The sequence below is a fragment of the Mastomys coucha genome, unplaced genomic scaffold (genome assembly GCF_008632895.1).
Source record: "Mastomys coucha isolate ucsf_1 unplaced genomic scaffold, UCSF_Mcou_1 pScaffold3, whole genome shotgun sequence".
NCBI lineage: Eukaryota > Metazoa > Chordata > Mammalia > Rodentia > Muridae > Mastomys > Mastomys coucha.
In genome coordinates this window covers 66,700,954-66,728,000 of record NW_022196909.1, presented here as the reverse complement: position 1 = coordinate 66,728,000, position 27,047 = coordinate 66,700,954, and the positions used below count along the sequence as shown (strand labels likewise).

The window sequence follows — 27,047 nt, the reverse complement described above, 5'->3', positions numbered from 1 at the left end:
TCCTGGGTGCCCTGTTAAAGTAACCCTTGTCATCATTTATGCTAAAGATGATACTCTCCTGGCAGTGTGCCACAGTACTGTTCAGATGCATCTGTTTTTAACCCTTTTCTGTAAGTGTTGGAAGTCTGACAGTGTACTGCATTGATACCTTGAGTGCCACTGCAGGTGGATGGATTCCTGCTTCTGGACCAAGCCTCTTTCCCAACAGTTATGTGGCCTGTGCCACTGAGCTAATGCACTGGGTGAAAGTAAGTCCACAGGGAAGTGGCAGACCTCAAGCAGGGTCTGCTTCTCTCTCGTGTATCTCAGGAAGGCCAGCTTTCCTTTCACACTCTGTCATCTTTACCATACTTACTGTAGCAGAAATTGTTAATGTTAAAGACTTGTGCCTGCTGTCATGGCTTTTTCCTAGGTAGATAAAATGGGTGGTCATAGATAGAAGTGTTCTTTTTGTTTATTCTGTGCATTCAAACAGTGTCTACGAGCATCAGTTTGGTTAAGTTTTGTGTTTCTTTTATGGAATCAGTTAGAGGAAATACTGAAAACCAGGCAGAAAAATAATTGTCTAGTCAGATAATTTGGGCACAGGCAGGTGAAGCCTATTATTAACAGAGGTGTGTATGCAGGAAGAAGGTGGGTTCTGTTTGTGCACTGTGTAGCAGTTAAAGCAAACCAGACCAGAAAGAAAAGATCTGCCTAACTCTGATAGTTAAAGCAAATCTGTCTCTCGTCAGCATTATTGTTTGATCAGAAAAGTAATTCTGCATTCACTGATTTTGGAATATTTGGATTTTGCACTGTTAAAATGAGTGTCAGGCCCAGGTTAAGAGCAGGTACACCATAAAGGAAATTAAAGTCTTTGCAACTTTGAAACAGTGAATGACTGCATGTGTGTCTGTGTGCCTGTGTCTCCCCCGAGCCCGGGAAGCTCTGTGGCTCCTCTCACTGTGGGGAAGGTTGATTTTCATAGCTCAGGTGTTCTTCCCTCCACACTGTTTCTGAAGATTGTTGGTTTTCTATCCTTTTCTCTGTCTTTTTGATAGGAACCATGTTACCAGTTTTCTGCGTGGTGGAACATTATGAAAACGCCATTGAGTATGATTGCAAGGAGGAGCATGCGGAATTTGTGTTGGTGAGAAAGGATATGCTTTTCAACCAGCTGATAGAGATGGCGTTGCTGTCTCTAGGCTATTCGCACAGCTCTGCTGCCCAAGCCAAAGGTAAAGAATGCATTTGTGGGGCTGGGAAGTTGCTGGTCCTCCTGCTTGCCTCTCAGACAAAGCAGGGGACATTTTATTCAAAGAGCTACAGCCTGTGTTTTATGTTAGTTCCTTATAGACTGTGGCTTTAAAAATTGGCTTAATTCAGTTTGGTTTAGTTAACACACATTTTGCTCATGTGGAATGTCGAGGTAAATTTTTTTTTTAAATTACTTCAGCTGAATCATTAGTATGCTTATTGACCTTAATAATCTGCTCCACTGAGGACCCACAAGGAAGTGAGGAGCGTATTTGAGCAGATGGACTGTTGAGAGTCAATTTGCATTTATGACTGAATATCTAGTTCTGTTTCTTTTATTCTGTTTCTGATGGCTTTATGGGCTGTAAAGTATTTTTCAATGCTGATTCCCACTGCAATAGGGAATCTTATCTAAATCATAAAGCCATTTAGAACTGGTTCCGCTATGTCTTATTAGAACTTCCTGTAAGTTAGGACAATGTGGCTTGATGTATAGGTTTTATTGATTGGTATTTATATCCAAAATAATAAACAACCCTATAGTCATTTACATAATTTCACAATTTGGAAAGCTAAGCTGTGAATATCTTCATTGCCCGGCCTTTTTGAGGGAAGGGAATCGGTCAGAAGTAGCACTGTTGCTGTGGTGGGGGCAGTGCAGAAGAGCATGTCGGCCTTTGGCTGCCTGAGAGAGCCAGCACTAAGCGTGTCCCCTCTTTATCTGGACTAGGCCTCATCCAGGTTGGGAAGTGGAATCCAGTTCCACTGTCGTATGTGACAGATGCCCCTGATGCCACGGTGGCAGATATGCTTCAAGATGTGTATCATGTGGTCACCCTCAAAATCCAGTTACACAGGTGAGTCCAGGCAGCTGTTCTGAGAGGACATATTCTCCCCACTGGGTGGGCATAAAGCTTCTTTGGCCGGCTTGCGCTTTTTATTTACTCAGCATTTGAGACATACTAATCCAAATTTGGTAACTTTTCCCCTTCTGTTATTTTCTCCAACTTCAATATATGACTTTAAAAATCTACTTCCTCCCCTGAAATTTATGGGTTTTTTGCATGCTATCAAAAGATAGGACTTTTTAGTTTTAGTCAATTAAATGATGCATTACAAGAAGGCATTTTACATAAAGTTTACTTAAGAAAAAAATATTTTTGCATATCATGAACAGTGCCATCTGTGTACATTTTGTGAAAGAATGCCTTATTCGCTTTTGCCATGATCTTATTTATTTATATATGTATTTTTGTCATTTTAATTCGTATGAACAGAGTCATGGGAGGAAATCAGTTAATACGTTAATGCTTTTCACGGTGGCTTGTGAGATAGCAGTACACCTTAAATTGTCTTCCCAAGCGCATCAGAGCAGGAAGGTAGAAGTAACATGAAAAAATAGCCACCACAGGCAGCTGATGTATAATTCATGCATCGATACAGCAGATGTGTTGTATAAAGTAATTAACTAATCGGAACAATCAGGAGACCGAGAGCAATCTCCAGATGCATCTGTTTGATGCGCAAAATGAAATCTGTCTGTCTTAAAGGAATGTTCTGCAGCGGGATGCAATCCTGTAATAATCCCCTTTCTAATCTGTGTCTCAAACAGTTGCCCTAAACTAGAAGACTTGCCTCCTGAACAATGGTCGCACACCACAGTAAGGAATGCTCTGAAGGACTTACTGAAAGATATGAATCAGAGTTCGTTGGCCAAGGAGTGCCCCCTTTCACAGGTACTCAGCATAGCGTGTCATAAATAATAAGACATCATGGGCAATCCACCACTTGAGGTCTGATGGGGATCCTTGGTTTCAAGGAACTGGTATCTGAAACAAGAATTTGCTAAACATGCTGAGTGATTGACCACTGGTGACCTTTGAAAATCTGCCTGGCTCATTATGAACAGAGTTTTTTTTATGCCCTTTCTTCCTTGGTGAGGTGGGGACTGTACCTACGAAAAGCAGTCTGGCAGAAGGCAGTACACTCTTCCAGCTCCTTCGATTTACTTCTGAATACTCTGAGCCCTCTCTGAGTGACTCAGGGTGGCAGGACCTTCTCATTTGGGTTATGGGATGATAATGTCAGTATTACTGTGCATAGCTTCGGAATGCTGGCTACATGAAATCATGAGACCATTGTAGGGTGCTTGCTCTAGTATAAAAAATGAGAAAGTGTTTGCTGAAAAAAATTGTAAATTATGTATGTATGTTAATTATAAATATAAGAAATCTCTTTCCTGGAACAAAAGGTCCATAATTATTGCCCATTAGGAGTTTACAACCAATTTTGAAAAATTAGTTCACTTTTTAAAAATGGACTCCTTTTCTTTTCTTCTTGAAATGAGGCAGATTTATTATTGTTGAATTTCATTTTCTGGAATGAATTTTTGGTAAAGGACTGAAACTCTAGGTTTTGGCCAAGTTTGAAACCAAACATTCTTTCTGATGACACTCAGCTGGTAATCGCCACAGAGTGTGGCACAGTGGCACTCCTCGCCTCTGCTGAGGACATTAAAGGATACAGTAAAAGTCGGGCGGTGGTGGCGCACGCCTTTAATCCCAGCACTTGGGAGGCAGAGACAGGCGGATTTCTGAGTTCGAGGCCAGCCTGGTCTACAGAGTGAGTTCCAGGACATCCAGGGCTACACAGAGAAACCCTGTCTCAAAAAAAAAACAAAAACAAAACAAAAAAAAAGATACAGTAAAAATTGGAGTGCTTATGAATATTAGTGTGCCAGTCCTTTGAACTTGTGTCACTCTGCATAAGCATTTCTGGGGTGACCAGTGCTTCAGAGTTTGTTTTATGATGCTGAAGAGCATGTATTCAGTCCATGATTTTATTTTATTACTTTATTTTATTTTATTTTATTTTATTTTATTTTATTTTATTTTATTTTATTTTATTTTTTGTGCCAGGCTCCTGAGCAGTCCTGGGTCTCTTAAGAGGAAGCCTTCAGGCTTTATGCTGCTGTTGTCCAGCAGTCCATGTAGTCAGCCTTGCTCCACTGTAGGCTTGCAGTTCTGCTTTCATCTTTAGTTAGCAATTCTAGATTAAGCTATAGTCACAGACCACCCAGACTCTCTGTATTATTAAATGTTCATTTTCTTGAGACCAAACTTTTTTTTAAAGTCAATTCATCATCTTGTTCTCACCATTGAGATAGAGAGGATGTGAATCTATAACCAGAAAGTAAAAGTAATTCGAATGAATCTACAACAGTTAAGTCAGAGCGACTTACTTCTGGGACCATGTTGTGAAGACAACTCCAGAAAGCATGTTGCCTGGTTATTAGCATTTAAAAATTGGAAGGCTGATCTAGAATGAACCATGTTGTTTTTACTAAGATTTCCAAATACCCCATGTAGCAATCCCCTTATCTTCATGTGATCTAAGTCCTACTGACTTTGGAAGTCAGCTCAGGCAAAGACTAGAGGTCTATTCTATGAGGTGGACAAGAGGATCTGGTACAAGTATTTATTGTACAGTCACATTCAGCCAGTGAGGCAATGAACTCCACCTTCTTGTAGCTTATACATTAATTATTGATTTGTTTAATGCTATCACGAGAAATGAGTTGAGCATAGACACTTATCACAGTAAGCCGAATGACAAAAGGGAATCCGAGGCTTAGTCTTGGAGCTAGTGGTCCACTGGTGAATTTCTAAAGAAAACATGACTTTGAATAGCCAAAGAACCCATCACCATAGCTAAGTGACTGACCTAAGCTGGAATTGCGACCCTAGCTACAATGGCAGTCTTTCTTTTTCCAAATATATCTCTAGAAATAATTATGCATATGTTAGCATTAGCAACAGATACTTGAAATTATATTTTGAAAAGACTGAACTCCAAATGAAGTTATTTCATATTCTACAACATTACCATCTCTTTCTCTAGAATGAGTCCATGAATCTGATATTCAGAATGTTTTCATTATTAGCTATTTCCCATTTGGTTTTGTAATAAAGTTAGGAAAGATGAATGATAAAGGCTTCCTAAGACCTATACTATATACCCAAAAATATACACTGAGTTTGACAAAACCCTCTTTTCTCTTGTATTTGATAAGTGGTGATAGGAATAGTATGTTGAAAGTTTCTAAGAAATAAATACTGTTCATGTACAAAATGCAGCCAGATACTCAGAGGTCTTTAAGTCCACACCTCGGATTCAATTTTTGATTGATTATGTGATAACATGTATCATAATATTTAATAGGTATATCTCACTGTATGGACCTTACAGGTTTGCTTAATGTTTTAGAACATCCCAGTAGGAAGCATGACTGCAGGATCTCTAAGTACTATGTTGAGTTGAATGTTTGTTGCTAGCACGGGGTAGGAGGGAATAGGATCGGGTCTTACTAGGACCTAGTCCTCGCCTGGGGTGCTCTGCAATTGCCTCCAGTACTTGGACGATTGACTGATGTGTGCTAAGCAAATGTCCAGTCGAAACTGGAGTCTTAGGCTTAGAAGGGATCTTTCCCCGGTTCCCCCTTTAACAGTGTGGGAGCTGGTGTCCCTCTAGATGAAAGTCAGGTTGCTGGTTAATTACTGATCTGCGTACTGATTTGCTCTGTGCTGTTGCCCAGTGGTACATTAAAAATAGGTGTCGATTCTTTACAGCGGATGCTTAGGCTTTGATGCAACAATGTTTACTCTGATACGTGTGAGGTTTTCTCCAGCTGCAGAGAGATTCCATAAGTGGGTATGTGGCTTGATTTACAGCTCATGCTTTTATTTCTGTTAGTTCTTTCCTACCATAAATCTGCCCAAGCAGAGTGACATGTGTTTATTAAGTTCTCTATCACGTGCTTGTTTATTTTTGTGAAATGTTCTAGGATGTTAAAAATGCTTAGCTCATTATAGATCTGAGATTGGATGCTTTGTGTTGCCTTGGCGTTTTTCAGTGGATGTGGTTAGATAGGTCGGTTGTTGCATTCTGAATGGCAGCTACGTAGAAGAAAACAGTCTGATTCCGGAACAAAAAAGCCTGTTGTCATGAAACTTTTGAGGGTTATGGATTTAGGATGTAAATTGGGAGTTATAAAAGTAAATATTTTGATTTACAATAAAACATTAGATTTGATGCTTGTTTTCCCTAGAGTTTTAGATACGGAATTCAGTCAAACATTAGATAAAAACATGCATTGGTACAAGAACAGATTATTTTGTTAAAGGTGCCGTAAGTAAAAGGTCAATTGTTACTTCTGCCTAATTAATGTTTCTTTGTAGAAGTGTTGAGGTCAGATATTCCTGAGAGATTTTATTTCAGTCTGCTTTGTGCATGTTTTTTAACCTCCCCTCCTCCATCACACTTGCTGGTGTGCAAGTACACACACACGTCACAGTTTCCGTAGGTTTAAAGGAATCGGGACCATTTCCTTTTGCATTTTGTTTTTTTAAACCTGGAGAAAAGATAGCTCTAAGCCAAGTCCTACATAAAGTGAATGAGAATTGTCGTTTTTATTTTCAATTCATAAAGACATAGAAATAGGCTTGAACATTCCATTTATAAAAGCCACACCTGGTAAGTGATTTTTCAGCTCTCCTTTTCCTGACAGCATCTCAAGAAATTTTGGATTTTAAAGCTATTAGTATCAGATGCTTGCAAAACACATAGTGATATATATTCTCCTCCTGACACTCAGCCTGAAGTAGGCTGGTTCCTTGAGCTTTGAGAGGTATCTCCACAGGCATTTGATAAACTTAGACTTCAGTAGGTTTTCTGTGTTAAGACCTAGGGTATGAATATAAAAATTTTTTTTTTTAAACCTGTACTTTGTTTTTTGTAGTTAATATGGACTGAAATGACATGTTTCTTAAATTTTAAAATATTAATAGTCATACCCTTTCCTAAGAATATCATCAGTATTCATATATCACATTTCACATAAGACTATGAAATGTATTCACATATTAATACATTTGTTCATTCCAAAATAGATATTAAACTTTTAAAACATATTGACAGGCTGCCGGTGTTTCAGGCTTCCTTCTTAGCTGAAATGTAGTGTGTGGTTAACTCTTGGGGTACTTTTGATGTGCCCAGTGTTTCTCTCATCCTAAGGAGCAGGAAATTCTAGCCTTATGTTCAGATGAGGAGCCTTGGGCGCAGAATGCTTGGATGAGTGCCATGGCAACAAGAAATTGTATAGAAATTTCCCACTCACAAAGCCCAAGAGCTAAGCCTAGGGTCTCTCTTGGTCTCACACACACAGATAAAGGTGGTTCCAGGTGTCCACGACACACTTCCTTTCTTGGAGTGTTGATAAACTTCAAGGTGTCCACTGTGTTTATTCTAATTTGGGATTATTTTCTCTCAGATGTATTTTGTGTCTTTGTTTTTTTGTGTGTTGACTTGTTTTAAAAGGACTGTTGTTTCATGCTCCTAATTTAAGGCATATTTAGGATATAATTTGGATCATAGAGGTGGAAGTTAAGGCTGTATTTGGAGGGTCCAGAGTCACTCAACTGTGGTCACTTCCCTTCAGCTCCTCACATCTGCAGGGTTGGTATAAGTGATAGAGCTCACGGTGGCCTTTTGATTTAAAGACCAGAGTTAAAGCTTAGCATTTGTATTGGGTCTAGTAGGCAGTTAAATTTCTCAGATTTGTTTCAAAGTGTAAGCCTTTTTATCATTGGGCGGGTCTACCCTGATGGATAAGGATGTCACTGGCAGTTACCTGAAGAACAGCATTGTGCTTGATGTCTTTGCCCCGTACTAGCGCACTGCTGTAAATCTGTATTTGAACACCGTGCACCTTGGAGGGGAGATCCCTAGAGGATCTTCTCTCCATTTTTTTGTACAATTACAAAGCTTTTCCTCAATCCTAGTAACCATGGACTCTGGCTAATCCATTCATCCATCCATCTACCTACCCACTTATGTCTTTTTGGAGATAGGATTTTTCTCTGTAGTCCTGCATATTCTGGAACTCCCTGTGAGACCATGCTGGCCTCGAACTCACAGATGGGGGATCTGCTTATTAATATTTGCTATTAGTATTTGTTTTGTCAGATACTGAAATCCTTGACAAACTAATCAGCTGTTATTTTATTGTTAATTGTTGACTACCATTGTCAGTGATGGGCTGCATTATGTAATTTGTAAGACAGCCCTATGTGGCAGTTATATGAATTGGCACAACTTTCTTCTTTTTTTTGGCATAACTGTCATAATTTAACTTTTTGTCCCTTTAAGCCACTCAGGACATCATTTACCTTTTCTATCTACCAATTTTACAGTATGGCTAAACTACAAGAAAATATCCACTAAATTGTGAGTTTTCTTTTCATAAGACTAATATCAGGCTCATTTTTAGCTGATTTAAATATGTAGGATTTTTACAGTAACCTGGCTAGCTTTTTCTAGCCTTCATATCTGTTAATCCTAAAAGCTAACTTCAACAAAACAACTGGCTAACTTGAATGAATTGATCTCAGGTATTTTATAGGCTCTTTCTTCACAGTAGTTAAATTTGAAGAGTTCAAGCTATGCCAATTTCAAGTGTTTAATAATGTGTAAGTATATCATTTTCACATAATAATCTTTTTTGACCCATGCCTTGTTTTAGATCTGAATAGGTTACCTTTGACCTTAGGATCACTAACACAAGGAAAATTACCATATCACAAAAGCAGAGTCCTTTTTTTTTTCTGATGTATGAACTAATAATATGTCCAAGGCTTAAGAGAGGGCCTCATCTGAGAGAGTAGCTATTAAACACTACTTTATAAATGTTAAAAAAGGACTGATAACCAAATCATACTAATCACATTGATTTTCTTGTTAAATACACTAGTTTTAGACTGCTTTTGAATATTTTCTTTCTTAATTAGTACTGAAATTCAAGTTGGGTTTTATTGGGATTTCTTGTTAAATTCACTTTAGTTTAATGACAGAGTTCACAATTCCCTCCCTCCAGTTCAGAATAATCAAACAAATGCACACACCCAGTCTCTCCGTCTTTCATGGAAAACTGAATGACTATAGCATGCTCTGAGTATAAAGAAACATAGCAAGCCTTTAACGTGACAGGAGAGCAGCAGCCAGGCTTCGCAGGCTTCGCAGGCTTCTCAGCTCATTGCCAGTTGAGGCAAGGACCACTGGCTGTTGGGACTTTTAAATCTAGACTTAAAAGTTATTTGTTCTGTTTAACATTTTAAAAATAGTTCTATTAGGAATTGTATGCTTCATAACGATCATAAAACATCCTGGGATGTATGCATGAAGGGCCCTAGAGAAATACAAATGTGCAGTGTTATTTTGGGGTACCGGAATGTCATCATGGTCAGGTCACAAGGTTGCAGAATCCCTCCTTGTATGTGCAGGAGAGGGCCCATTGCTTTTAGTGCTCACTTGCACACATTCTCTCTCTCTCTCTCTCTCTCTCTCTCTCTCTCTCTCTCTCTCTCTCTTTCTCTCTCTCTCTCTCTCATATTCTTACTCTAAAACTTTGTTCTCTTTAATCATCTTTTTCATTAGAAAATGCTCTTTCATTTTGTAATAGTTTCTTATAGAAATGCTAATATAATTTATTTATTTACTCCCGTGGTTAAAGATGCAAACCATTGATTGATACCTTAGACATTAACTGCTCTCAGCCTTCATTGCCACTACTGGTTGAGATCTCATCCTTATCTGTGAACTATGACTTGGCACCATTGACTGTCCTACACTTGTCACAGTATCTGCTGATTGTTCTAAAACTGTCAAAAATGTGGGGCCAGGCTGAAACAGTGAAGGGCTTTGTGACACACAGGACCTGCCTGGATATCGATGCCTGGGATTTTTTTTTTTTTTTTTTGAGTAATGCTTTCGTCAGCTACTTTTTTTTCTGTCTTCTTACATACATGTTTCTGTGTCACTGCCTTTCCCGATCACTTTAGCAAGCCTGCTCAAGCATGACTGTCAGAAATGTGAGCAGCTGACTCCATGCTCCGATTTCCTCCTCTGTAGAAGGAGCAGTGGTGCTGTTGCTTTGAGAATGAGTTAGTGCCCCCCAGCCCCCAAAACTACTAAGAATAATTAATTCTCAGTTTCTCAGTTCAGAAGTGGACAGTAACTCGAATCGTCTGTCTAAATGAGAGGCTTGAAATCATATTCATTTGTGCTCTATGGTGCCTGTAGGCAAGTGGTGGCAGCCGTCTTTAATCTCAGCACCTAGGAGGCAGAGCAAGGCTGAGCTCTGTGAGTTCGAGGCCAGCCTGGTCTACAGAGTGAGTTCCAGGACAGCTAGGGCTACACAAAGAAACCCTGTCTCAAAAACAAAACAAAACAAAACAAAAACCAAGAAACCAAAAAAAGAAACAAACAAAAAGAAACAACAACAAAAACAAACCAAACCGAATCAAACCAAACAAAAAAGAAAGAAGAAAAGAAAATTTTGTTGCTAGATATATTTTGATTCAGGCTTTATCTTTTTTTGTGTTAGTGTAAACAACCCAAAACTTTTTATTTGTGAAATGTAAAAGACCATATATATATATACAACTCATTTAATAGATACTTTTAGCATCTTCTTTTAAAATCACTATAAAATTATGATACTTTTAATGAAAGTGAGGGGTGATTGAAACCTTGAGTTTCAATGTATAAATCTGTTCTCAATTTATGTCCATTTGCAATACTAAGCAGATTGGGTATCTTAGGGAATGCAGTGTCAAAGAAGATGTTAAGTCGTTAAATGCTCTCACCCCTTTCTCCAGCACCCCAGCTCTCTGCCCCTCATGCACCCAACACTGTACTATTTTGAAAAGCCCTATAAGGGAAGAAGACTGTATTGTAATACTGAGGGCTTTCCCCCCACATTGTAAAATGCTGGGGGGGGGGTTGGGAGGAACAGAGGGATCATGCTCTGTGATTTGTGTGGAGGTCAGAAGGCAATGTTCTGAAGTTGGTTCTCATTTCCTACTTACGGGTCTGGGCTTGTCCTCAGGTCACAGCAAGTGCCCTTACACGTGCTGAGCATTCACACAAGCCCTAGGGCCAGGTTTTACTTGTTCCAACAATTAGCACACAGCAAGAATTCAGGAAGTTTTGCTAAACTGAGACAGTATCATATGATTGCTCCACAGTTATTTCATGGGTGATCTTGGGAGTGCTATTTGGTAGAGCTTTGAAGACTTTGTCATCTATGATATCCTACTTTGCAAACTGTTTCTGGATTGTATTTAGTGATTTATGCATGTGATATTTACCTAACTAAGGGCAAATGACTTCTGAGCTTTTGCTTAGGAAAACTTAACTGTGATCCCAGGTTATCTTATGTCTTTGTGTATTTGTAATGTTCTTGATAGATTGCAGAACTTAGCTGTTTGTAAGCAGAACAATAGTCTTGGGAGTACAGTGGCCCAGCAGTATAAAAATGCTAAACATGAGCAAATCCCCTGGGCAGTGGTGGCTCCTGCGCCTTTAATCCCAGCACTTGGGAGGCAGAGACAGGTTGAGTTCGAGGACAGCCAGGGCTACATAGAGAAACCCTGTCTCGAAAAAACAACTACAGCAAAAAAGATCAAATCCTATATCACAGCTAAGTGTGAACTTTGTTGACATATTTGTAGCATTATTATTACACACGCTTACCTTTTTTAGAGGGGTTTTTAACTAATACTTCAGTTTGTCCATTTTCTTCTCAGATTTAAGGACAAGACTAAAGGGGTGTCTGTCACATTTCAGTAAGAGCTCAGTGGTTTACAGACAGGTGCTGACCCTGCCAACCTGGAGGCCTCACCCCATGTTGTCTCATGTCTCCTCCTTTGCTGCTCAAAAGCCAGGCTCTGGCATGGCAGACTTCATTTAGGGCTCTAAACGTAGGATCTAAAATCTGTCTGTGTAAAGGTCCAGAGTCACCTGCATTTAGAGAGAACTGCGAATGTAGAACTGTTCAGCCATTCTGTGGTGAGACTTGATTGTTCAGCCATCTGTGGTAAGCACCCGTGGCTCTAACATGGATGGAGCTCTTTATTTCGTGCCATGCACTCCATCCCATTTCCTTGCGGAGGTGATGACCAGAGGCATTTTTCCTAAACTGAAGGATTTTTCTAACTTCAATATGGAGGAAGCCAGAGCAGTGCTATTGTTTTTCTTTGTGTTGAATGCAGAGGTCATCTGGTTTACATCTATGTAGTAGACGTGGGGATTCTTGAGTGAGAGCTAATAGTGTAAACCAAAATCCTGACGTCACCTGCCAGCTTGCTCTCTTAATCTCCTGTGAAGCAATTCTCATATGAGAATATGGTATGTGGATCCCATAGTAGGCATCTGAGAGCTTGTGCAGACTCAAAGTCATAACCCACTCTGTTGGAGAATGGGGAAGGAGAGGCTTCTTAAAGGCTTACTGAGGTCCTGTGGCCTCACACTTGTTATATGTTTTGGAATACACCCCCCCAAAAAAAAACACATACACATACTCAATGTATGTGCCTCAAATCTAATTGTTCTTATGAAGAAACAATTCTAAGAGTGTTGAGATTCTTGCAGATAGCTTCAGAGTCTAGCACAAGTATTTGAACTTGGAAAAATGAATTATTCAAAGTACTGGAGCTCTTGTTTTTACTTTGCACTATAAAGCATTTTGAAAGTGTTCTGTTCAAGAGCTAAGGAAATATCTGATATTTTTTCCCTTCTAAATTCAGATACTAGAAATTATTTCTTCTGTGAAGATAAGCCATTCATCCATCCATACAAGGGCATCAGAGAAGGGCTAAGCAAGCATTGCCCTCGTGTGTAAATGTGCACAGAGTCTCAGGTTTAGCTAAATCAGATCTAATCAAACTCAGGCATAGCTAAAGAAAATGCTCCTATGAAGTCTACTTAGATTGCTGTGATGTTTAACCCAATAACATTTACATTTTTAATAATTACATCACAAGCAAGATGCTAAGAGACTTTAAGCTTCCTGCAAACACAGCTCTGGTTGGAGACATGTGTACAGGGTATGCTTGAGGAGCACTGTGTATATAGCACAATTGATCCTCCCCTAGGGTCTTTGAAAAGAAATCCTCTCACAGACTCTTAACCCTGTTGGAAGAGACAGTGAGGATTCCGATTTCGCACTGTTATGTACACGTGCTTTGAAATATCATATACCTTTACTAATACTACTAGTATTACAAATGCTTTATGGTTTCAGCCCTGCTATTTAAGTTGTTTGAAGGTTTTATTGTAGAAGAGATGAGGACAGGGTAGAGAATTTGGTCAAGTGATATTATCTGGGGTTTGTATAAAATTACTGTAACTGCTTGGAAGAAGCAAAGAAACCGCACCAACGTTTTCTATAAAGGCTGAGACTTGTGTTACTAGATAGTTAAGATATCTGCGCTTTGCAAAATGATGATTTTGAAATAAGGAAATAGTGAATACATATCTTTGTTAATGGGGTCTTGTTTGAATCCCAAAGGATATAAAATACTATATATAGGCTCTTTCCTTCTTTTAAAGGCATGTCCTATGAGATGGTGAGAAGGCCTGAATGTATGAGAAATATCAGACTCACTATTTCCTTAGCTCTTCACTTTTTGAAAATATATTTGGATGAAATGAGAGAGATGGGTGTGTCTCCTTCCACTTACTTTGCTATTCCTTCAGAACTTTATAGTGTGTTTTCATCTTTGGTGGTATGTCCTGGCTACTTTGGATGCAAATGCCATTTTCAGGAATCAGGGGGTTACTCAAGAATGGCAAGAGCCCTCCCTAACTCTGACAACCGGACTTTAAGTGAAACTTACAAATGATCTCTCTTTCTCTAACAAATTGAGATTTCAAAGGTATATCTCTCTAGAGAATAACTTAAAATGTAATGGAAACTCCAGAGGGAAAAATTTGGGGGACATCTGCTAACAAGGACAGTAGAGGGCATGACACTTAGTAACCCTGTCATTTGCTTTCATAAATGGAAGCATAGTTCCCCTTTTCCCACCCCTAAACACCAGATGGGGACTACCTGCTAATTTCTAACACATTCAGTTCTTCTCACCATCTCATAGGATATGCCTTTAAAAGAAGGAAAGAGCCTATATGTAGTATTTTATATCCTTTGGGATTCAAACAAGACCCCATTAACAAAGAATCTCTATCAGAATAGTGTTTGTATATGGTGGATTCAGCTCTCTTTGATGGCAAGTTCAAGTTTGATTTTTGATTTTTCCACAGACATGTAAAGAACTGTTAAGAAAATTCAGCTATAGGTAGTCAAGTCTTGTGTAAGGAGGAAGGACACAGACCTGGAAAATTGTGCTTCTCAAAAAAAGAAAGATGAAAAGAAAGGAAGGAAGGAAGGAAGAAAGAGAAAGAAAAAAAGGAAGGAGAAAATAGCAAAGGTCTGGTAGTCCAGCAGCTCAGAAAAAACATTCTTTTTATTGAAAATTACAAAAAGATATTTACCTCCTCCTTACCATTAATATAGTAAATAAAAAGGGTAAGTCAAAATCTGTGTTCCAGCACTGGAAATAACTCGAGTTTACCACAGCATTCATACTAGACAGGAATCTTTTTTTTTTTTTTTTTTTTTTTTTTTTTTTTTTTTTTTTTTTGCTTTTGCTTTTGTATATCTTCCATGTGTAGGTATTTCTTTCAGAAAACAATTATTTTCAACTTTATGACAAAGACATTAGCCAGCAGAACAAATACATTCCAGGTGAGGTATAGCCATGAGATTGGCCTCACAGAATCAATCCTGCCTGTGATTATTCCCCTTGTTATTTCTCTGGAGTTTTCCAATTCAAAACATATATTCCTTCCTACATGAAAAAGATACTCTGATTCCTTAGTTGAAATTAATTAGCATTCAGAAACCAGATCGCATGTTTTTGGGTATTCATGAGATCTCTGTTTGAAAAAAAAATGTTTTTAACTTGTAGAAATGTGTTGCAACACACAGATGGGAAGAAAAAGAAAAAAAAACCCTCTTTAGCAAGCACTGTGTGTAAAAGGAATATTACATTTTACACGCTCCTGATTGCTCTGTGTAAACAGTTTTTGACATCTGTCTTTATAGTTTCGAGGAGAGGAAGACTTTGTTAAAAGAATCATTTTTTACAGCAGCCACCATTTCAGTCTTGCTTTACCTGTATTATGAAAGCAGATGGTCTGCATGTCTTTTGAATATTTATAACTATCAAAAACAATCTCTTGCTATTCACCCTTAGGCTTATGAGATGTCAGGACTGTTCTGGTTGGAAAAAAAAATCATCTTGGGTGTTTACAGAAAGAGGATTACATTAAGCTGAAATGACTATACATTTTCCAGTTTAATATTTGTCCATCAGCTGTTTAATCGTATTTAGATAATTGTGTAAATATGATGTGGTAGCCCTTGCCCTCTCTGCTGAAGGAGCCTGTAAGCTTTCAACGTGGGTGAGCCACCATTTTGTAGCTGCTGTCTCTCTCTCCTCCACCTCAGTTAGCCCAGACCTAAGTCCCAAGCAAGTTATGATCCAGACATCTCGGTCCTGTTTGAAAAGCCCCTTGTAGCTAGCAGAAGGCCAACATGGAGAGCTCAGAGACACCAGGGAGCTGCTGGCTGCCTGGTGTCTAGGAGTGTATTGTCATATGCAAATGCCGAGCCGAAGCTTACCCCTTTAAAAGGGGCCTGGCTTCCTCCTCCTCCTCCTCCTCCTGCTCCTCCTCCTCCTCCTCCTCCTCCTCCTCCTCCTCTTCCTCTTCCTCCTCCCCTGCTCGCCTTGCTTCTGGGTATTTTGGAAAACTTTTGGAATAGTGGGGGTTAACTGGTTTTTTTGACTGGAAGCTGAGCAATCAGAGATAACAGATTTTGCTGTGGTTGGTTGATTTGGCAGAAAAGCATGAACAGTTTTGGTTTAAATGATTGAATAACCTGATTAGCATTGTTTTGGGGTGGTTTTTTTTTCTTTTTTTGAGGGGGGTTGTTAAAGGCACAACAAAGCAATCTGAAAGGTAATCAGCCCGCTGGCCTTTCCTGGGTGACAACCTTGTTCTTGAGAAGGCTGCACTTTCTCCAAACCAGTCCTGTTGGCCACTAAAGTGCCCAGGCTGAGTGATGAACCCACCTTCCTTCATTTTTCAATGCATTATACGTATACACAACAGCCTGTGTGATTTCCTAGCAGGGGCTTGGAAGAAGCTAACATTTGGGGAAATTATGTAACCTCAGCCAGTTCCTTGCATTTTTTTCTGTTTTCCACATTGAGAGACCTGCAGATTTTCGAGCAAAGGTTCAGAATGTTCCAACAATATGTAAGTCAGGCTTTAGAAAAATTCCACCCTTACCTTTTCACAATTAGAAAGGTTATAAATAATGTATTTGGCTGAAAAGGAGGCTCAGCCTGTGGCAGATGGTATCCTTCTAGAGGGCTGGGGTTTCTGGGAAGATGGCATTCTCACAGATCGGAACTTTAGCAGACTCAGAAAGAGCCAAGCTCCTCATAGGGAGTAGACATGTGCTTTATGGATCTTAGAAAAGCTTACAACTTGGCTCCTAGGATGAGAATATTGTGTCACACTGGGGTTAGGAGACCCACGGCCAATTTCTGCCAACTTTTAAATTGTATCTCCCAACACTGGGATCTGAGGCCTGCCATTAGGTTAGTGTGCCCTGTGGCAGCATTTGAACTCAGAATTTCTAGCACAGGAGTTTAGTCACTTGGATTAATTGACTCCCAGAATGTTAATGTTTTTACACCTACTGGCCACCAACTGATTAGAAAACTTGCCACACAAGTTGTGTCTTTCAAAGTGCTCATATAAATAGACACCAAGGGAGCAGAGCAGAAACCACCAGCAACCACTTTGGAGACATCTGTAGGGTTGATTTTGAAAAACCTGGAGAGGGATTTCTAGCAAATTAATGAACAAAGGCTCTCAAAGCTAAGAAGTCGGGATTTAAAAGTTCACTTGACAATGATACTGTTGCTTTTGACCTTGAAGGGCAAAGGGAAGGAGGATGTCCCAGTGACCCAAAAGAACTCTTCCTTTCAGTGACACTCCTAGAGATCTCCCGGTGTGTTCAGCCTTGTGGTGAGGTCAGTTTAGAAGTGCTCAGTGTAGGAAGTGCTAGCCACAGTGGCTTTGGCTGCTTGACTGTGGGAAGGGAAGGAGGGAGGGATGGAGGGAGGAAGGAAGGAAGGAATGAAGGAAGGAAGGAAGGAATGAAGGAAGGAAGGAAGGAAATCAGGCCACAGTAGAGCCTGAAGAATGAGCAGCTCCCAGGCAGAGATGCAAGAGCAAGAGCGTGGGACTAGCTCCAGGCCTGAGGAGTTGGGTGAGTGTTCCTGGACCTGCTGTGAGATCATCCCAGATTTACTGAGCTGAGATGTTGAAACAAAGTGGAAGGTATCTCTTTGCCCTTGTCAGCCCTTGACCTCACTCTATTTAATTAGAACATCCTTCAGTTTTCCTAAAAAGATTTCTGGGGAGAAAAGGAGATGTCTCAGTTGGTCATGTGCTGGTGGCACATGCGTGAAGACTTGAAATGGATCCCCAGCACATACATCAAGAGCCTCACATAGCTGCTTAGAATTCCGGTACTGTAAAGGTGGAACAGGAGGATCCTTATGGCTAAGATTTAGTGAGAGTTTGTCTCTGAAAATATGGTGGAGTGTGGCTAAAGAAGACATCTCATATTAACCTCTAGTTTACACATACACATGTATACACATGCTCACACAGATATCATTTTGAAAATTATATATGCTACTCTTCTGTTATTTAAAGCATCCTAATTTTTTTGTGTTGCACGAGCATGTGCCTGTGTGTTTGTGTGCTAGAGAGTGTGTGAGGAGCTCAGAGGATGATGTATGGAAGTCAGTTCTGTACTATGAAATTCCTGAGGAGTGAGCTCAGCTAACCAGGTTTAGCAGGTGGCTTTTTCCTGCTCTGCCATCTCAGTGGCCCTACTGAAAGCATCTCTGGTGGATCTGTGTTATAAAAGTCCAAAAGGAAGTAAGGAAGTGCACAAATAGGGTACTCTAGCAAACAGTAACATCACTTTAGGCGATAGCCTACAGATTTAGGGTTAAGCAGGGGTGGAGGAAGCTGCGGTGACAGGGACCTATGGATGTGTTTCTATATATGGATAATAACGAACTGCACGGCACATTTATATATGAGCTTTAATTTTATTGAAGGGTTTCAGAATGTTTTCACTCATTATGCAAACTCTCCTTTTTCCTCACCATTGGGGCAGAGATGCACATACATTGAAATGATGTAGGACATCACCTACATCCTAATAGGTGGCAAACTTCTAGGGCAGAGGCTCTGTCCTCCATACCAGCCAATGCCTCAGCAAGCAAATGGAATCTGTAGAACCAAGGAAAGCAAACCACACTGGCTACTTATTGAGAAACTCTGAACAATTTAGGGAGTTTGTATGTTTCTAAAAGTATGAGCTCCCATGCTATGTTATATTAACATAGGAAAGTAGTAGAATGTCTAGGTAAATTGTGATGATGATTTTTTTTTTTTTGAGATTGGGCCAAAGTGGAGGAGCATCACTGTCCTCCATCTGTGGAATCACCGTTCTCGCTCAGTGATCTCAGTAGTTGTATTAGAGTCTCACAGTATTGATCATTATTATAGAAGAGTAACTGATGGAAGCTTCGCATTGCTAACTGGATCAGGTAGTCCTGGCTCTGGTTTTGGCAACTTGCTAAGTGTCTTTTTGCACCGTGGACCGTGGGAGGCTCTTAGTGAAATTGTAAGCTATTGGATTAATGGCAGGGCTTCACGAGCACATTAAGAATGTCTTTTTAGAGAAATAAAGTGTAATGACTATAAAGTAGAAAGTGTGGGGGACAAAAGCTATCACAGGGCTTCATTGGAGAGATCGATGTGTTTTGCATAAATAATGCAACTCTAGCTTATCCTTCATTCCCAGGTCTTGAGAGGGTCCCCAAACTTACACATTTCAGGAATGTGTGTGTGCTACAGAATTAACACCGATGATGGATGTCAGAGTTAATAATAGCCCAAAGAGCTTTACATTTGAAGTAGCTTAAAGAAGATAATGATATAAAAATATTCTTGTCCCCAAACTGGCTTTTCTGGTTGTTCACTGCCTCCCGACAATGGAGTCTTCTGTAAGCTGTAGACCAGCCAGTCGAAATTTAAGCTCTTAAGTTTGTACTCCCAGGGCCGGGAGGCTTGGTGCTTCAGTCTTCTAAGACTCAATGGGGAGTTAATTTAGTTACTAGAGGCTGTGGGTGAACCAGGAATTAAGTAACAGCAATTATTATAACCAAAATTATCTGGGAAAAATGCTGTTGTGTATTGAAAGTGTGTGTGTGTTTTTTTTTTTATTTTAAACCTTCTCTTAATGATACATTAACATTATTGTCTTCGTTTGTACTTATCAAATGGCTGGCTATTTTCAATGCCCTTTTGTTTGTTTGAGTCAGGGACTCACTGTGAGTCTGAGTTGGACTGGAACTCATAACATAAATGAAGGTGCCCTAGAACTAACTCAGAGATCTGCCTGCCTCTCCCTCCCAAGTGCTGGAATTAAAGGCGAGCACCATATGCGCAGCTCTTCAAGGCTTGCTTTATTTTTTAAGCAAGAGAAAAATAACAAATAGACATTTTCTTTTTTTCTTTTTCTTTTTCTCTTGGGGGAAGGAACTCTTAATGTTTATTAGCACAAAATGTATATATTTAAATATTTTCTGGTCATTTGAAATTCTCAATTCAAGCTTTACTAGATAAAGCCCATAATCAAGTCTGAAGATCTGAGGGAAGCTTTTGTAACAGTTGCTTCCTAAGTGTGACCCCTGAGGACTCCTAACCCACTAGCAGCTGTAATCTGTACACTGACCATGAAACTATAAAAGTCAGTTCTACTTCACCATGCCTGGCTGCCCTGAGGAGAGTTGGTGAGGTGCAGGTGCTGATGGGGGAGGTCAGAGATAGGGTTCCAAACTGGATTTCACACAAGCTTCCAGACAATGTCCATGGCTCTGGGGCCCGGACTGTGCTTTGAATAGCAAACATGTGGAGTTCAGTCACCGTGCTGCAATGGTAGAAACTTGTATAAATTTCAATCAAGACATTACCTTCATGGACTTGGACTGACTCAGACTGGTGCACATTTGTGAGCGATAGGTGGCGTAGATGGAGATTGTAAGAGGGTGCAAGAGCAGATACTGTGTCGGGGCTGCTGCTTATTATGACTTAAATAAGCATTTGATGATCTACTTAATGAATTCTAAGAAGCTTAAGCTTTTGCTCCCAGTTGACTTAGGAACATAAAAAGCAGGTACAGTTCCCATAGCTGAAGTTGCGGGCTTCCCACATGTGCCATGGTGTGTTATCACACATGTTCTCCCCTTTCCACACAGAGCATGATCTCTTCCATTGTGAACAGCACGTACTATGCAAATGTCTCAGCAGCGAAATGTCAAGAATTTGGAAGGTGGTACAAACATTTCAAGAAGACAAAGGATATGATGGGTAAGCAAAAAAAAAAAAAAAAAAAAAAAAAAAAAAAAGAAAAAAGAAAAGAAGAAAAAAAAAAGAAAAAGCCCATCCTTTTGCAGTGGCGACATAACATTGCATGTCATTTGGGGGTTTATCAAAGTCACATCGAAAGCCAGATCTTTTGATTGCCCAATTAGAGATCAATTTAGAATGTTTCTTTGGGGGTGGGGGAGTGGGTATGAGTATAATGAGATAATTAAATTCAATAAATGTTTGTGTTTAAATCAGCTACACTGACTCGGTTGTCAGACATGCAGGAAATCGAGGCGTGAGGAGAGCTGTCATTTTGTAACATCTCAGTGAAGACCTAACCAGGCCTTGAATAACTAATATCGGCTGGGATTTCTCACACAGATAATCATGCTTAAGGAGTTTTGCTTTTGTTTGCAAAAATGAGAAAGAGCCTGTTTTCACACCAGCTTTCAAACAATATTTAACTGCATTCGACTTGCTATAGACAGTTTGGTCTCCACCATTGAGTGGAGTAGTTGTTTTGGCTCCAGAACCCATAGGTGGGCGCTTGCCTTCCTATCTGGAAAAGAACCAACACTTTCATTTCTGAACTTTCAGTTCTAGCCTAGCACCCTCTCTGAACACACTGTATTAGGTCAACGTTTGTTACACAGGACATGCATCACAATGAGCTGAGGTATAAAATGACAGGTCACGGTTGCATGCTGTGGTGGAGCATGGAGTCTGGCGTGTTTTCTGTTGCGGATCTATTAGTGCTCACAGGAGCAAGCACTATGGTTAAGGTTAATGTAACTTCCTCTTTCATACACTGTACCTTCTAGATAATACATCTTAAAGTTAAACAGGAATGGGGTGGCTCATATACGAAGCGTTATGTTCATTGTAAATCTTTGTTTTATCGCTATTACATTCATTTAATAGTAACAACAATAATAACTTTTCCTGAAGACTTAGAGATAAGAATTTTGAGAATGTTTTAGCTTTTAATATTTGAAGAAAAGCCATCCATCTACCAAAACGAATTCTTTGCCTTTTATAGCTTAGGGCCGTAATGAAGACAATACATCAATTTTTCGAATAATTGCTTGAATTACTGTTCCATGTGAATGGCCCACTTGGGCTGATATCACTGGTAGAAACTAAAGGTTTCTTCCCATTCTTAGTTATATTTTACATATATCATTGAGTATAGCAATATGACCAGTTCCTCTGATTATAAAATCTGCATCTTTAATGAAAAGAGAAACGATGATTAAAGTCCAAATAGAACCTATCCATGGAAAGTGTGGACATTTGAAGAGGCTTACCTATTTATTTTACACTCTGGTCTCAGCCTCCCTCTAGTCTCTTCTGTGTAGCAGCTAAAGCGTTTGACACACTTAGAGCTGACTCTCAGCCAATCCACACAAGTCTTCTAGCCAGGGGAGAAGCATTCATCCCCAGTAGGTGGGAATAAATTGCAGAATTGTGACAGTGCCACCATTGTACCAGAACATCTCTCTGCCCTTCCTTAGCATCTGCAAGAATCACAGCTTCTAGTAAAAGCTTCAGCCACACTGGGTGTGCTGGCTGGCTCTGCCCTAGTGTGTGTTTGCTTTATCCCTACAAGTGTTTGCTGATATCCTTAGTGGCTGTGATTGACTTAAATGAGCAGGCCACCTACGATGCCAAGCACAACAGGCAGCTCTTACGCCCATCTCATTCTACCCTATCACATAGCCCGCCTCCTCCTTTTGTCTGGATTGCTACAGTTAAGATAATAAGGAAGTATTTGTAATTTTCTCACAAGTTTTGTAATCACAATTTATTTACTTTTAAATTAGCTCACGGTTTCTAGTTGCCATTTAGCAAACAATATATTTAAGGCCATCGCAAAAGAAGTAACCATTGCTTTTGAGTCTTCTCTTGCTTATAATTGAAGGCCAGTAATAGTTTGACCCTAAAGCAAACATAAAAAAGTGTAGACAGTAGATTTTATGCCTTAAATCAGTGGTTCTCAACCTTCTTAATGCTGTGACCCTTTAATACAGTTCCTCAGGTTGTGGTGACCCCCAACCATAAAATTATTCCTGTTGCTACTTAATAACTGTACGTTTGCTACTGATATGAATTCCAATGTAAATATTTTTGGAGATAGAGGTTTGCCGGGGGGGGGGGGGGGGGGGGGGTCTCGACCCACAGGTTGAGAACCGCTGCTTTAACTCTAAGCCACATTTCAAAACAAGAGCTGGAATGTTGTCCTGCACTCAGAGTGTGTGCCATTGTCTGTTGAGAAAACCAGCCGTGGCCTTACAGTAAGTGAGACCTTGGACCTTGCCATCTTACCCTTCAGTGTGCCCTCTGCCCTCTGTCTTCTTTATAGTTCCTTAAATTTGAAATGATCAGAAATTTACTTCGTTGCTGTCTGAACTTGATTCTCCTTTTTGTCTCCTTTAGTTGAAATGGATAGTCTGTCTGAACTGTCCCAGCAAGGTGCCAACCACGTCAGTTTCGGCCAGCAGCCTGCCCCAGGAAACACAGCTGAGCAGCCTCCATCCCCTGCGCAGCTCTCCCATGGCAGCCAGCCCTCTGTCCGGACCCCTCTTCCGAACCTGCACCCTGGGCTTGTGTCAACACCTATCAGTCCTCAGCTGGTCAACCAACAGTTGGTGATGGCCCAGTTGCTGAACCAGCAGTATGCCGTGAACAGACTCTTAGCCCAGCAGTCCTTAAACCAACAGTACTTGAACCACCCTCCCCCTGTCAGTAGGTCTCTGAACAAGCCTCTGGAGCAGCAAGTTTCCACCAACACGGAGGTTTCTTCTGAAATCTACCAGTGGGTGCGGGATGAACTGAAACGAGCCGGTATCTCGCAGGCAGTGTTTGCACGCGTGGCTTTTAACCGAACTCAGGTCAGTTTTGTTCCTTGTTCTCTCTTCTCCTTCCCTTGCTTCGTCCCTGAGCCCCGTCCCTGCCCATGCTGGTGTTTGTTCTTATACCCTGGCTTAGTTTCCCTTAACATGGGATCAGGCTGCCTGTTGCTGTGGCGCCTGAATCCAGTCCGTTCTTTCCCTCTGCTGCTCCCCTTTCAGGGGCAAACTACTGGCATTGTCTGTCCTCATTCCGAAGAACAGTAAGCCATTAGTGATGGATGGTGAAGAGGTGGCTAGCCTGGTGTCCTTTTCCGTGTTTCTGTTCATACCGACTTAAATATATTAATGTGCTCCGTTGACATTCTTCAACTTTTTTTTTGAAACTATACAGCTTTCTAGTGATTTCTGTCATTTAATTCTCTGCAGCCATTTCTTAGCTTGTCTTTCTCCATCCATGATTTACTCCACACATCCTCTCCTTCTGGTGCCCCCTTTTGCCAGAGTCCCAGGATTTTTTTCTCTCCTTTCTTCCTTCCTTCTTCCTTTCTTCTTTCCTTCCTTTTTTTATTAAATCTCCATAGTAAATATTTGAGAGCCATAAAATCTCTTAATACACTGTAGAGCTCTAAGCACTGGACAGTGGAGAGGTGGGTGTGGCTTAGTGGTATATTCCACTCCTATCTATCCAGCAGGCCTAGTGCTTAGTTGGCCTGTAGGCATGAGGTTGAATATTCAGTTTAGATTTCTCCTAGAGGCCTACAAATGCCCCTCCCTGTTTACACCTTTTCTCTTCTGAGGCAAATTCCTGTGAGACCTTAATTTCTGCAAGAGTAGTATTTTTCATCTTTAGAGTTTATAATTTTTTATATGTTTAGATGCTAATACAATGTAGATGGTGTTTATTTATAGCCAAGCCACAGGACAGTAAGAACATTTAACTTTGAGGACATAATGTCTTTTCAGTTTTCTTGTTTTATTTTCTTTCTTTCATTTTGTTTTTTGTTTGTTCTTTGCCTAACTCATTTGCATATTTAAAGTTACTTTGCTTATTATACAATTATAAGAATAATTTTTGGTACAAAAATAATGTAGTATTAATTCCTTGTTAGCAGAGTTCCTGAACCTGGGTAAGTCCCAGCTGTGGCTCTTGTTTGGCTGGACTTGCCTAACTTTAGCTTCTGAAGACCTGGTGAGGCCTTCACAGTCCTTCCTCCTGGTCCCCTCAGCTGCTTTTCTGTTCCTCATTGTTCTGATTTTAGAAGGATGGCTTCTACACCCGGTTATGGCTTAGGTTAAAACTGTATCATTTTTACCAAGATCCATGTTTTTACAGCTTTAAGACTGTGTTTATTATTAGCTAGTAAGGTTAATATGACCCTTTAATTTCCATGGGGGCAGTAATTTTGAAAAGAATCAGCAAATCAAAGTCACTGCCTAGAAATTCTGATTTGCTGTGGCGTTCTTTATTTTGTAAGTACAGTAATTACTACTAATGCTTAGTACTGGGGCCACAACTGGGATTCTGCAGTAAAGTCAGATAATGTTTGTTGAATTCAATTAAAAGTCTCAGACAAAGACAGCCTTACCACAGACACAGATTATAGATTTGCTGATAAGCCCTTGAACAATTGAGCAAATAGTTGTATACTAAAACACAAAGGGTATGGCTGCTGCGTGTGTGCCTAGAATGTAGGGTGGGGTCAGCAGAGTTTCTGGCTGTGGCTGTGAAATGCTGACCATCTTTGGTTCTTACATAGAACATTTGTGTCTCTCTGTAGGGTATATTACAGTAAGTGGTGAATTCTCTTTTCATATGAATTAGCACCTTTAAAAAGGTGGCTCTCGTGGCTCATATGAGGAGTACGGAGTTCATTCTTCTGAGCATTGACAACATGGTATAACTTCATCCAGATACCACTTTTTACATGGGCAATTTTGAAAAAAAAAAAAAATAACCAGAATTATTTGGAACTCTGGGCTTATCGATTTAACAAACAGGTTTGATTTTAAACCTTTATGGTGATTAAACCTTTATTGGTGATTGGTATTTTTCAGTGGAAAGAGCTTTGTTTGGATTTTTTTTAAAAATATGAATTGTTTCCTGTGGATATTTAAATGTGTATTGAGAGCCGGCTTTTGCACACACAAGCATGTATGTATCTTTCAGTGGTCATACTTTAAAAAAAAACACACACAAGCACGCGCCCACACGCAGCTGCATTTAGTTCAGTGATTAGACATTCATATGAATGCATGTAGTGTGTTTATTTCAGAGTGTATGCATTTCAATAAAAGCAGGTGCAGAGTGAGAGTAGGGTGTGAGCGTGCAGTACGAAAATACACATGCTGATGCATATGTAGCGAGAGCTCTGCAGTTGGACTGCACATCTCAAGTCAGTGTGCATTCACTGCAGCTCACTTCCAACCCTGGTGGGTTCAAACATTACTGTAAAACCTGTGAGTAGGAAGGCAACGTTCCGATCCAGGTAGGGAGAGGGCCTGCACCCTGCGCGGAGTGTGGGCAGACATTGGTGCAGTAGGGGCATGCTTAGGAAGGAACAACTTAAAACATCCTGAATTTCCTGTTTTAGCTATTGAGCTCCTCCCCATCATCTTAATAGGGCTTCCCAGATTAAACCATAACCCTCCCAAAACTGTCATGTACGATGTTGAGCACAAAGCCTACCATTTCTGAGAAGTTAAGGTGAAATTTATATAACGATTTGTTTAAAGCAATTCTCCTTTTCTGAATGATAGGCATATGTTATTTAATTGCTACTGAAGACAGTAGCTTTTAGCATATGCCATCCATTCAGTTCTGTCTATGTCATATCTTTTTAATGGAAAGCTATGGCCAGAAGTGAACGCCAGTGCTTCAAAACTTAACACTTTTAAGTTCACCTCTCTCTGATACTGTCAATTTAAAGGCTGTGATACAAGAAAATGTATTTCTTCAAAAACTTAAATTTCTTCAAAAACTTAAATAAAACCCAGAAGTTAGCTCTGATCCTGTGCACTGGCTTTCCCACGGCTTTCCTCTCCCTTCCGTCTTTGGCACACTTTATTTTCCAGTAAAATAAAGAATTAAGATGGATTATTCAAAACTGATAACAGTAATGGACCATCATGTAATGTTTTGTTGAGTTTGAGTTCTGTGAATTCGTGGTGGAGAGAGATTCACCTGCTTAAGTATAACAAAATCACTGCTGCCTTCCTATCATTCTTCAGTGTAATTTTAGAAAAGTTCACTATCCATAGCACTGTTGAATACAAGGGAGAAAGGTACCATTGCCTGCTGTGATAGCTCTCGATGAGCCTACCAAGGGGCAGAGATGAACGCATCTACTTACAGCTTGCTTGGAGGGAAGCCATGAGCAGGTGGAGTTGGAAAACAGTCTTTCACCTGGACACGCGGTCAAGAACTCACCTAACAGGCCAGGAGCCTGGAGGATAGTCTGTCTTTCTCTTTAGGAGGGAGGGTTCCTCAAATCTTTTTTTTTTTTTTTTTTTTTTTTTTTTTTTTTTTTT

At 40.0% G+C, this 27,047-nt stretch overlaps 1 protein-coding gene across 4 annotated transcripts in view; it reads left to right on the top strand.

Moving 5' to 3' along the window:
- Satb1 (SATB homeobox 1) overlaps nucleotides 1-27,047 on the top strand; it is a 94,536-nt gene that overhangs the window by 26,314 nt on the left and 41,175 nt on the right. For all 4 annotated transcript variants that reach the window (XM_031348300.1, XM_031348299.1, XM_031348298.1 and 1 more), the window contains exons 3-7: nucleotides 1,044-1,220; nucleotides 1,970-2,096; nucleotides 2,852-2,975; nucleotides 20,556-20,667; nucleotides 23,104-23,558. In XM_031348300.1, the coding sequence (XP_031204160.1) occupies nucleotides 1,044-1,220; nucleotides 1,970-2,096; nucleotides 2,852-2,975; nucleotides 20,556-20,667; nucleotides 23,104-23,558 (995 nt within the window). The remainder of the gene's footprint in view (nucleotides 1-1,043; nucleotides 1,221-1,969; nucleotides 2,097-2,851; nucleotides 2,976-20,555; nucleotides 20,668-23,103; nucleotides 23,559-27,047) is intronic.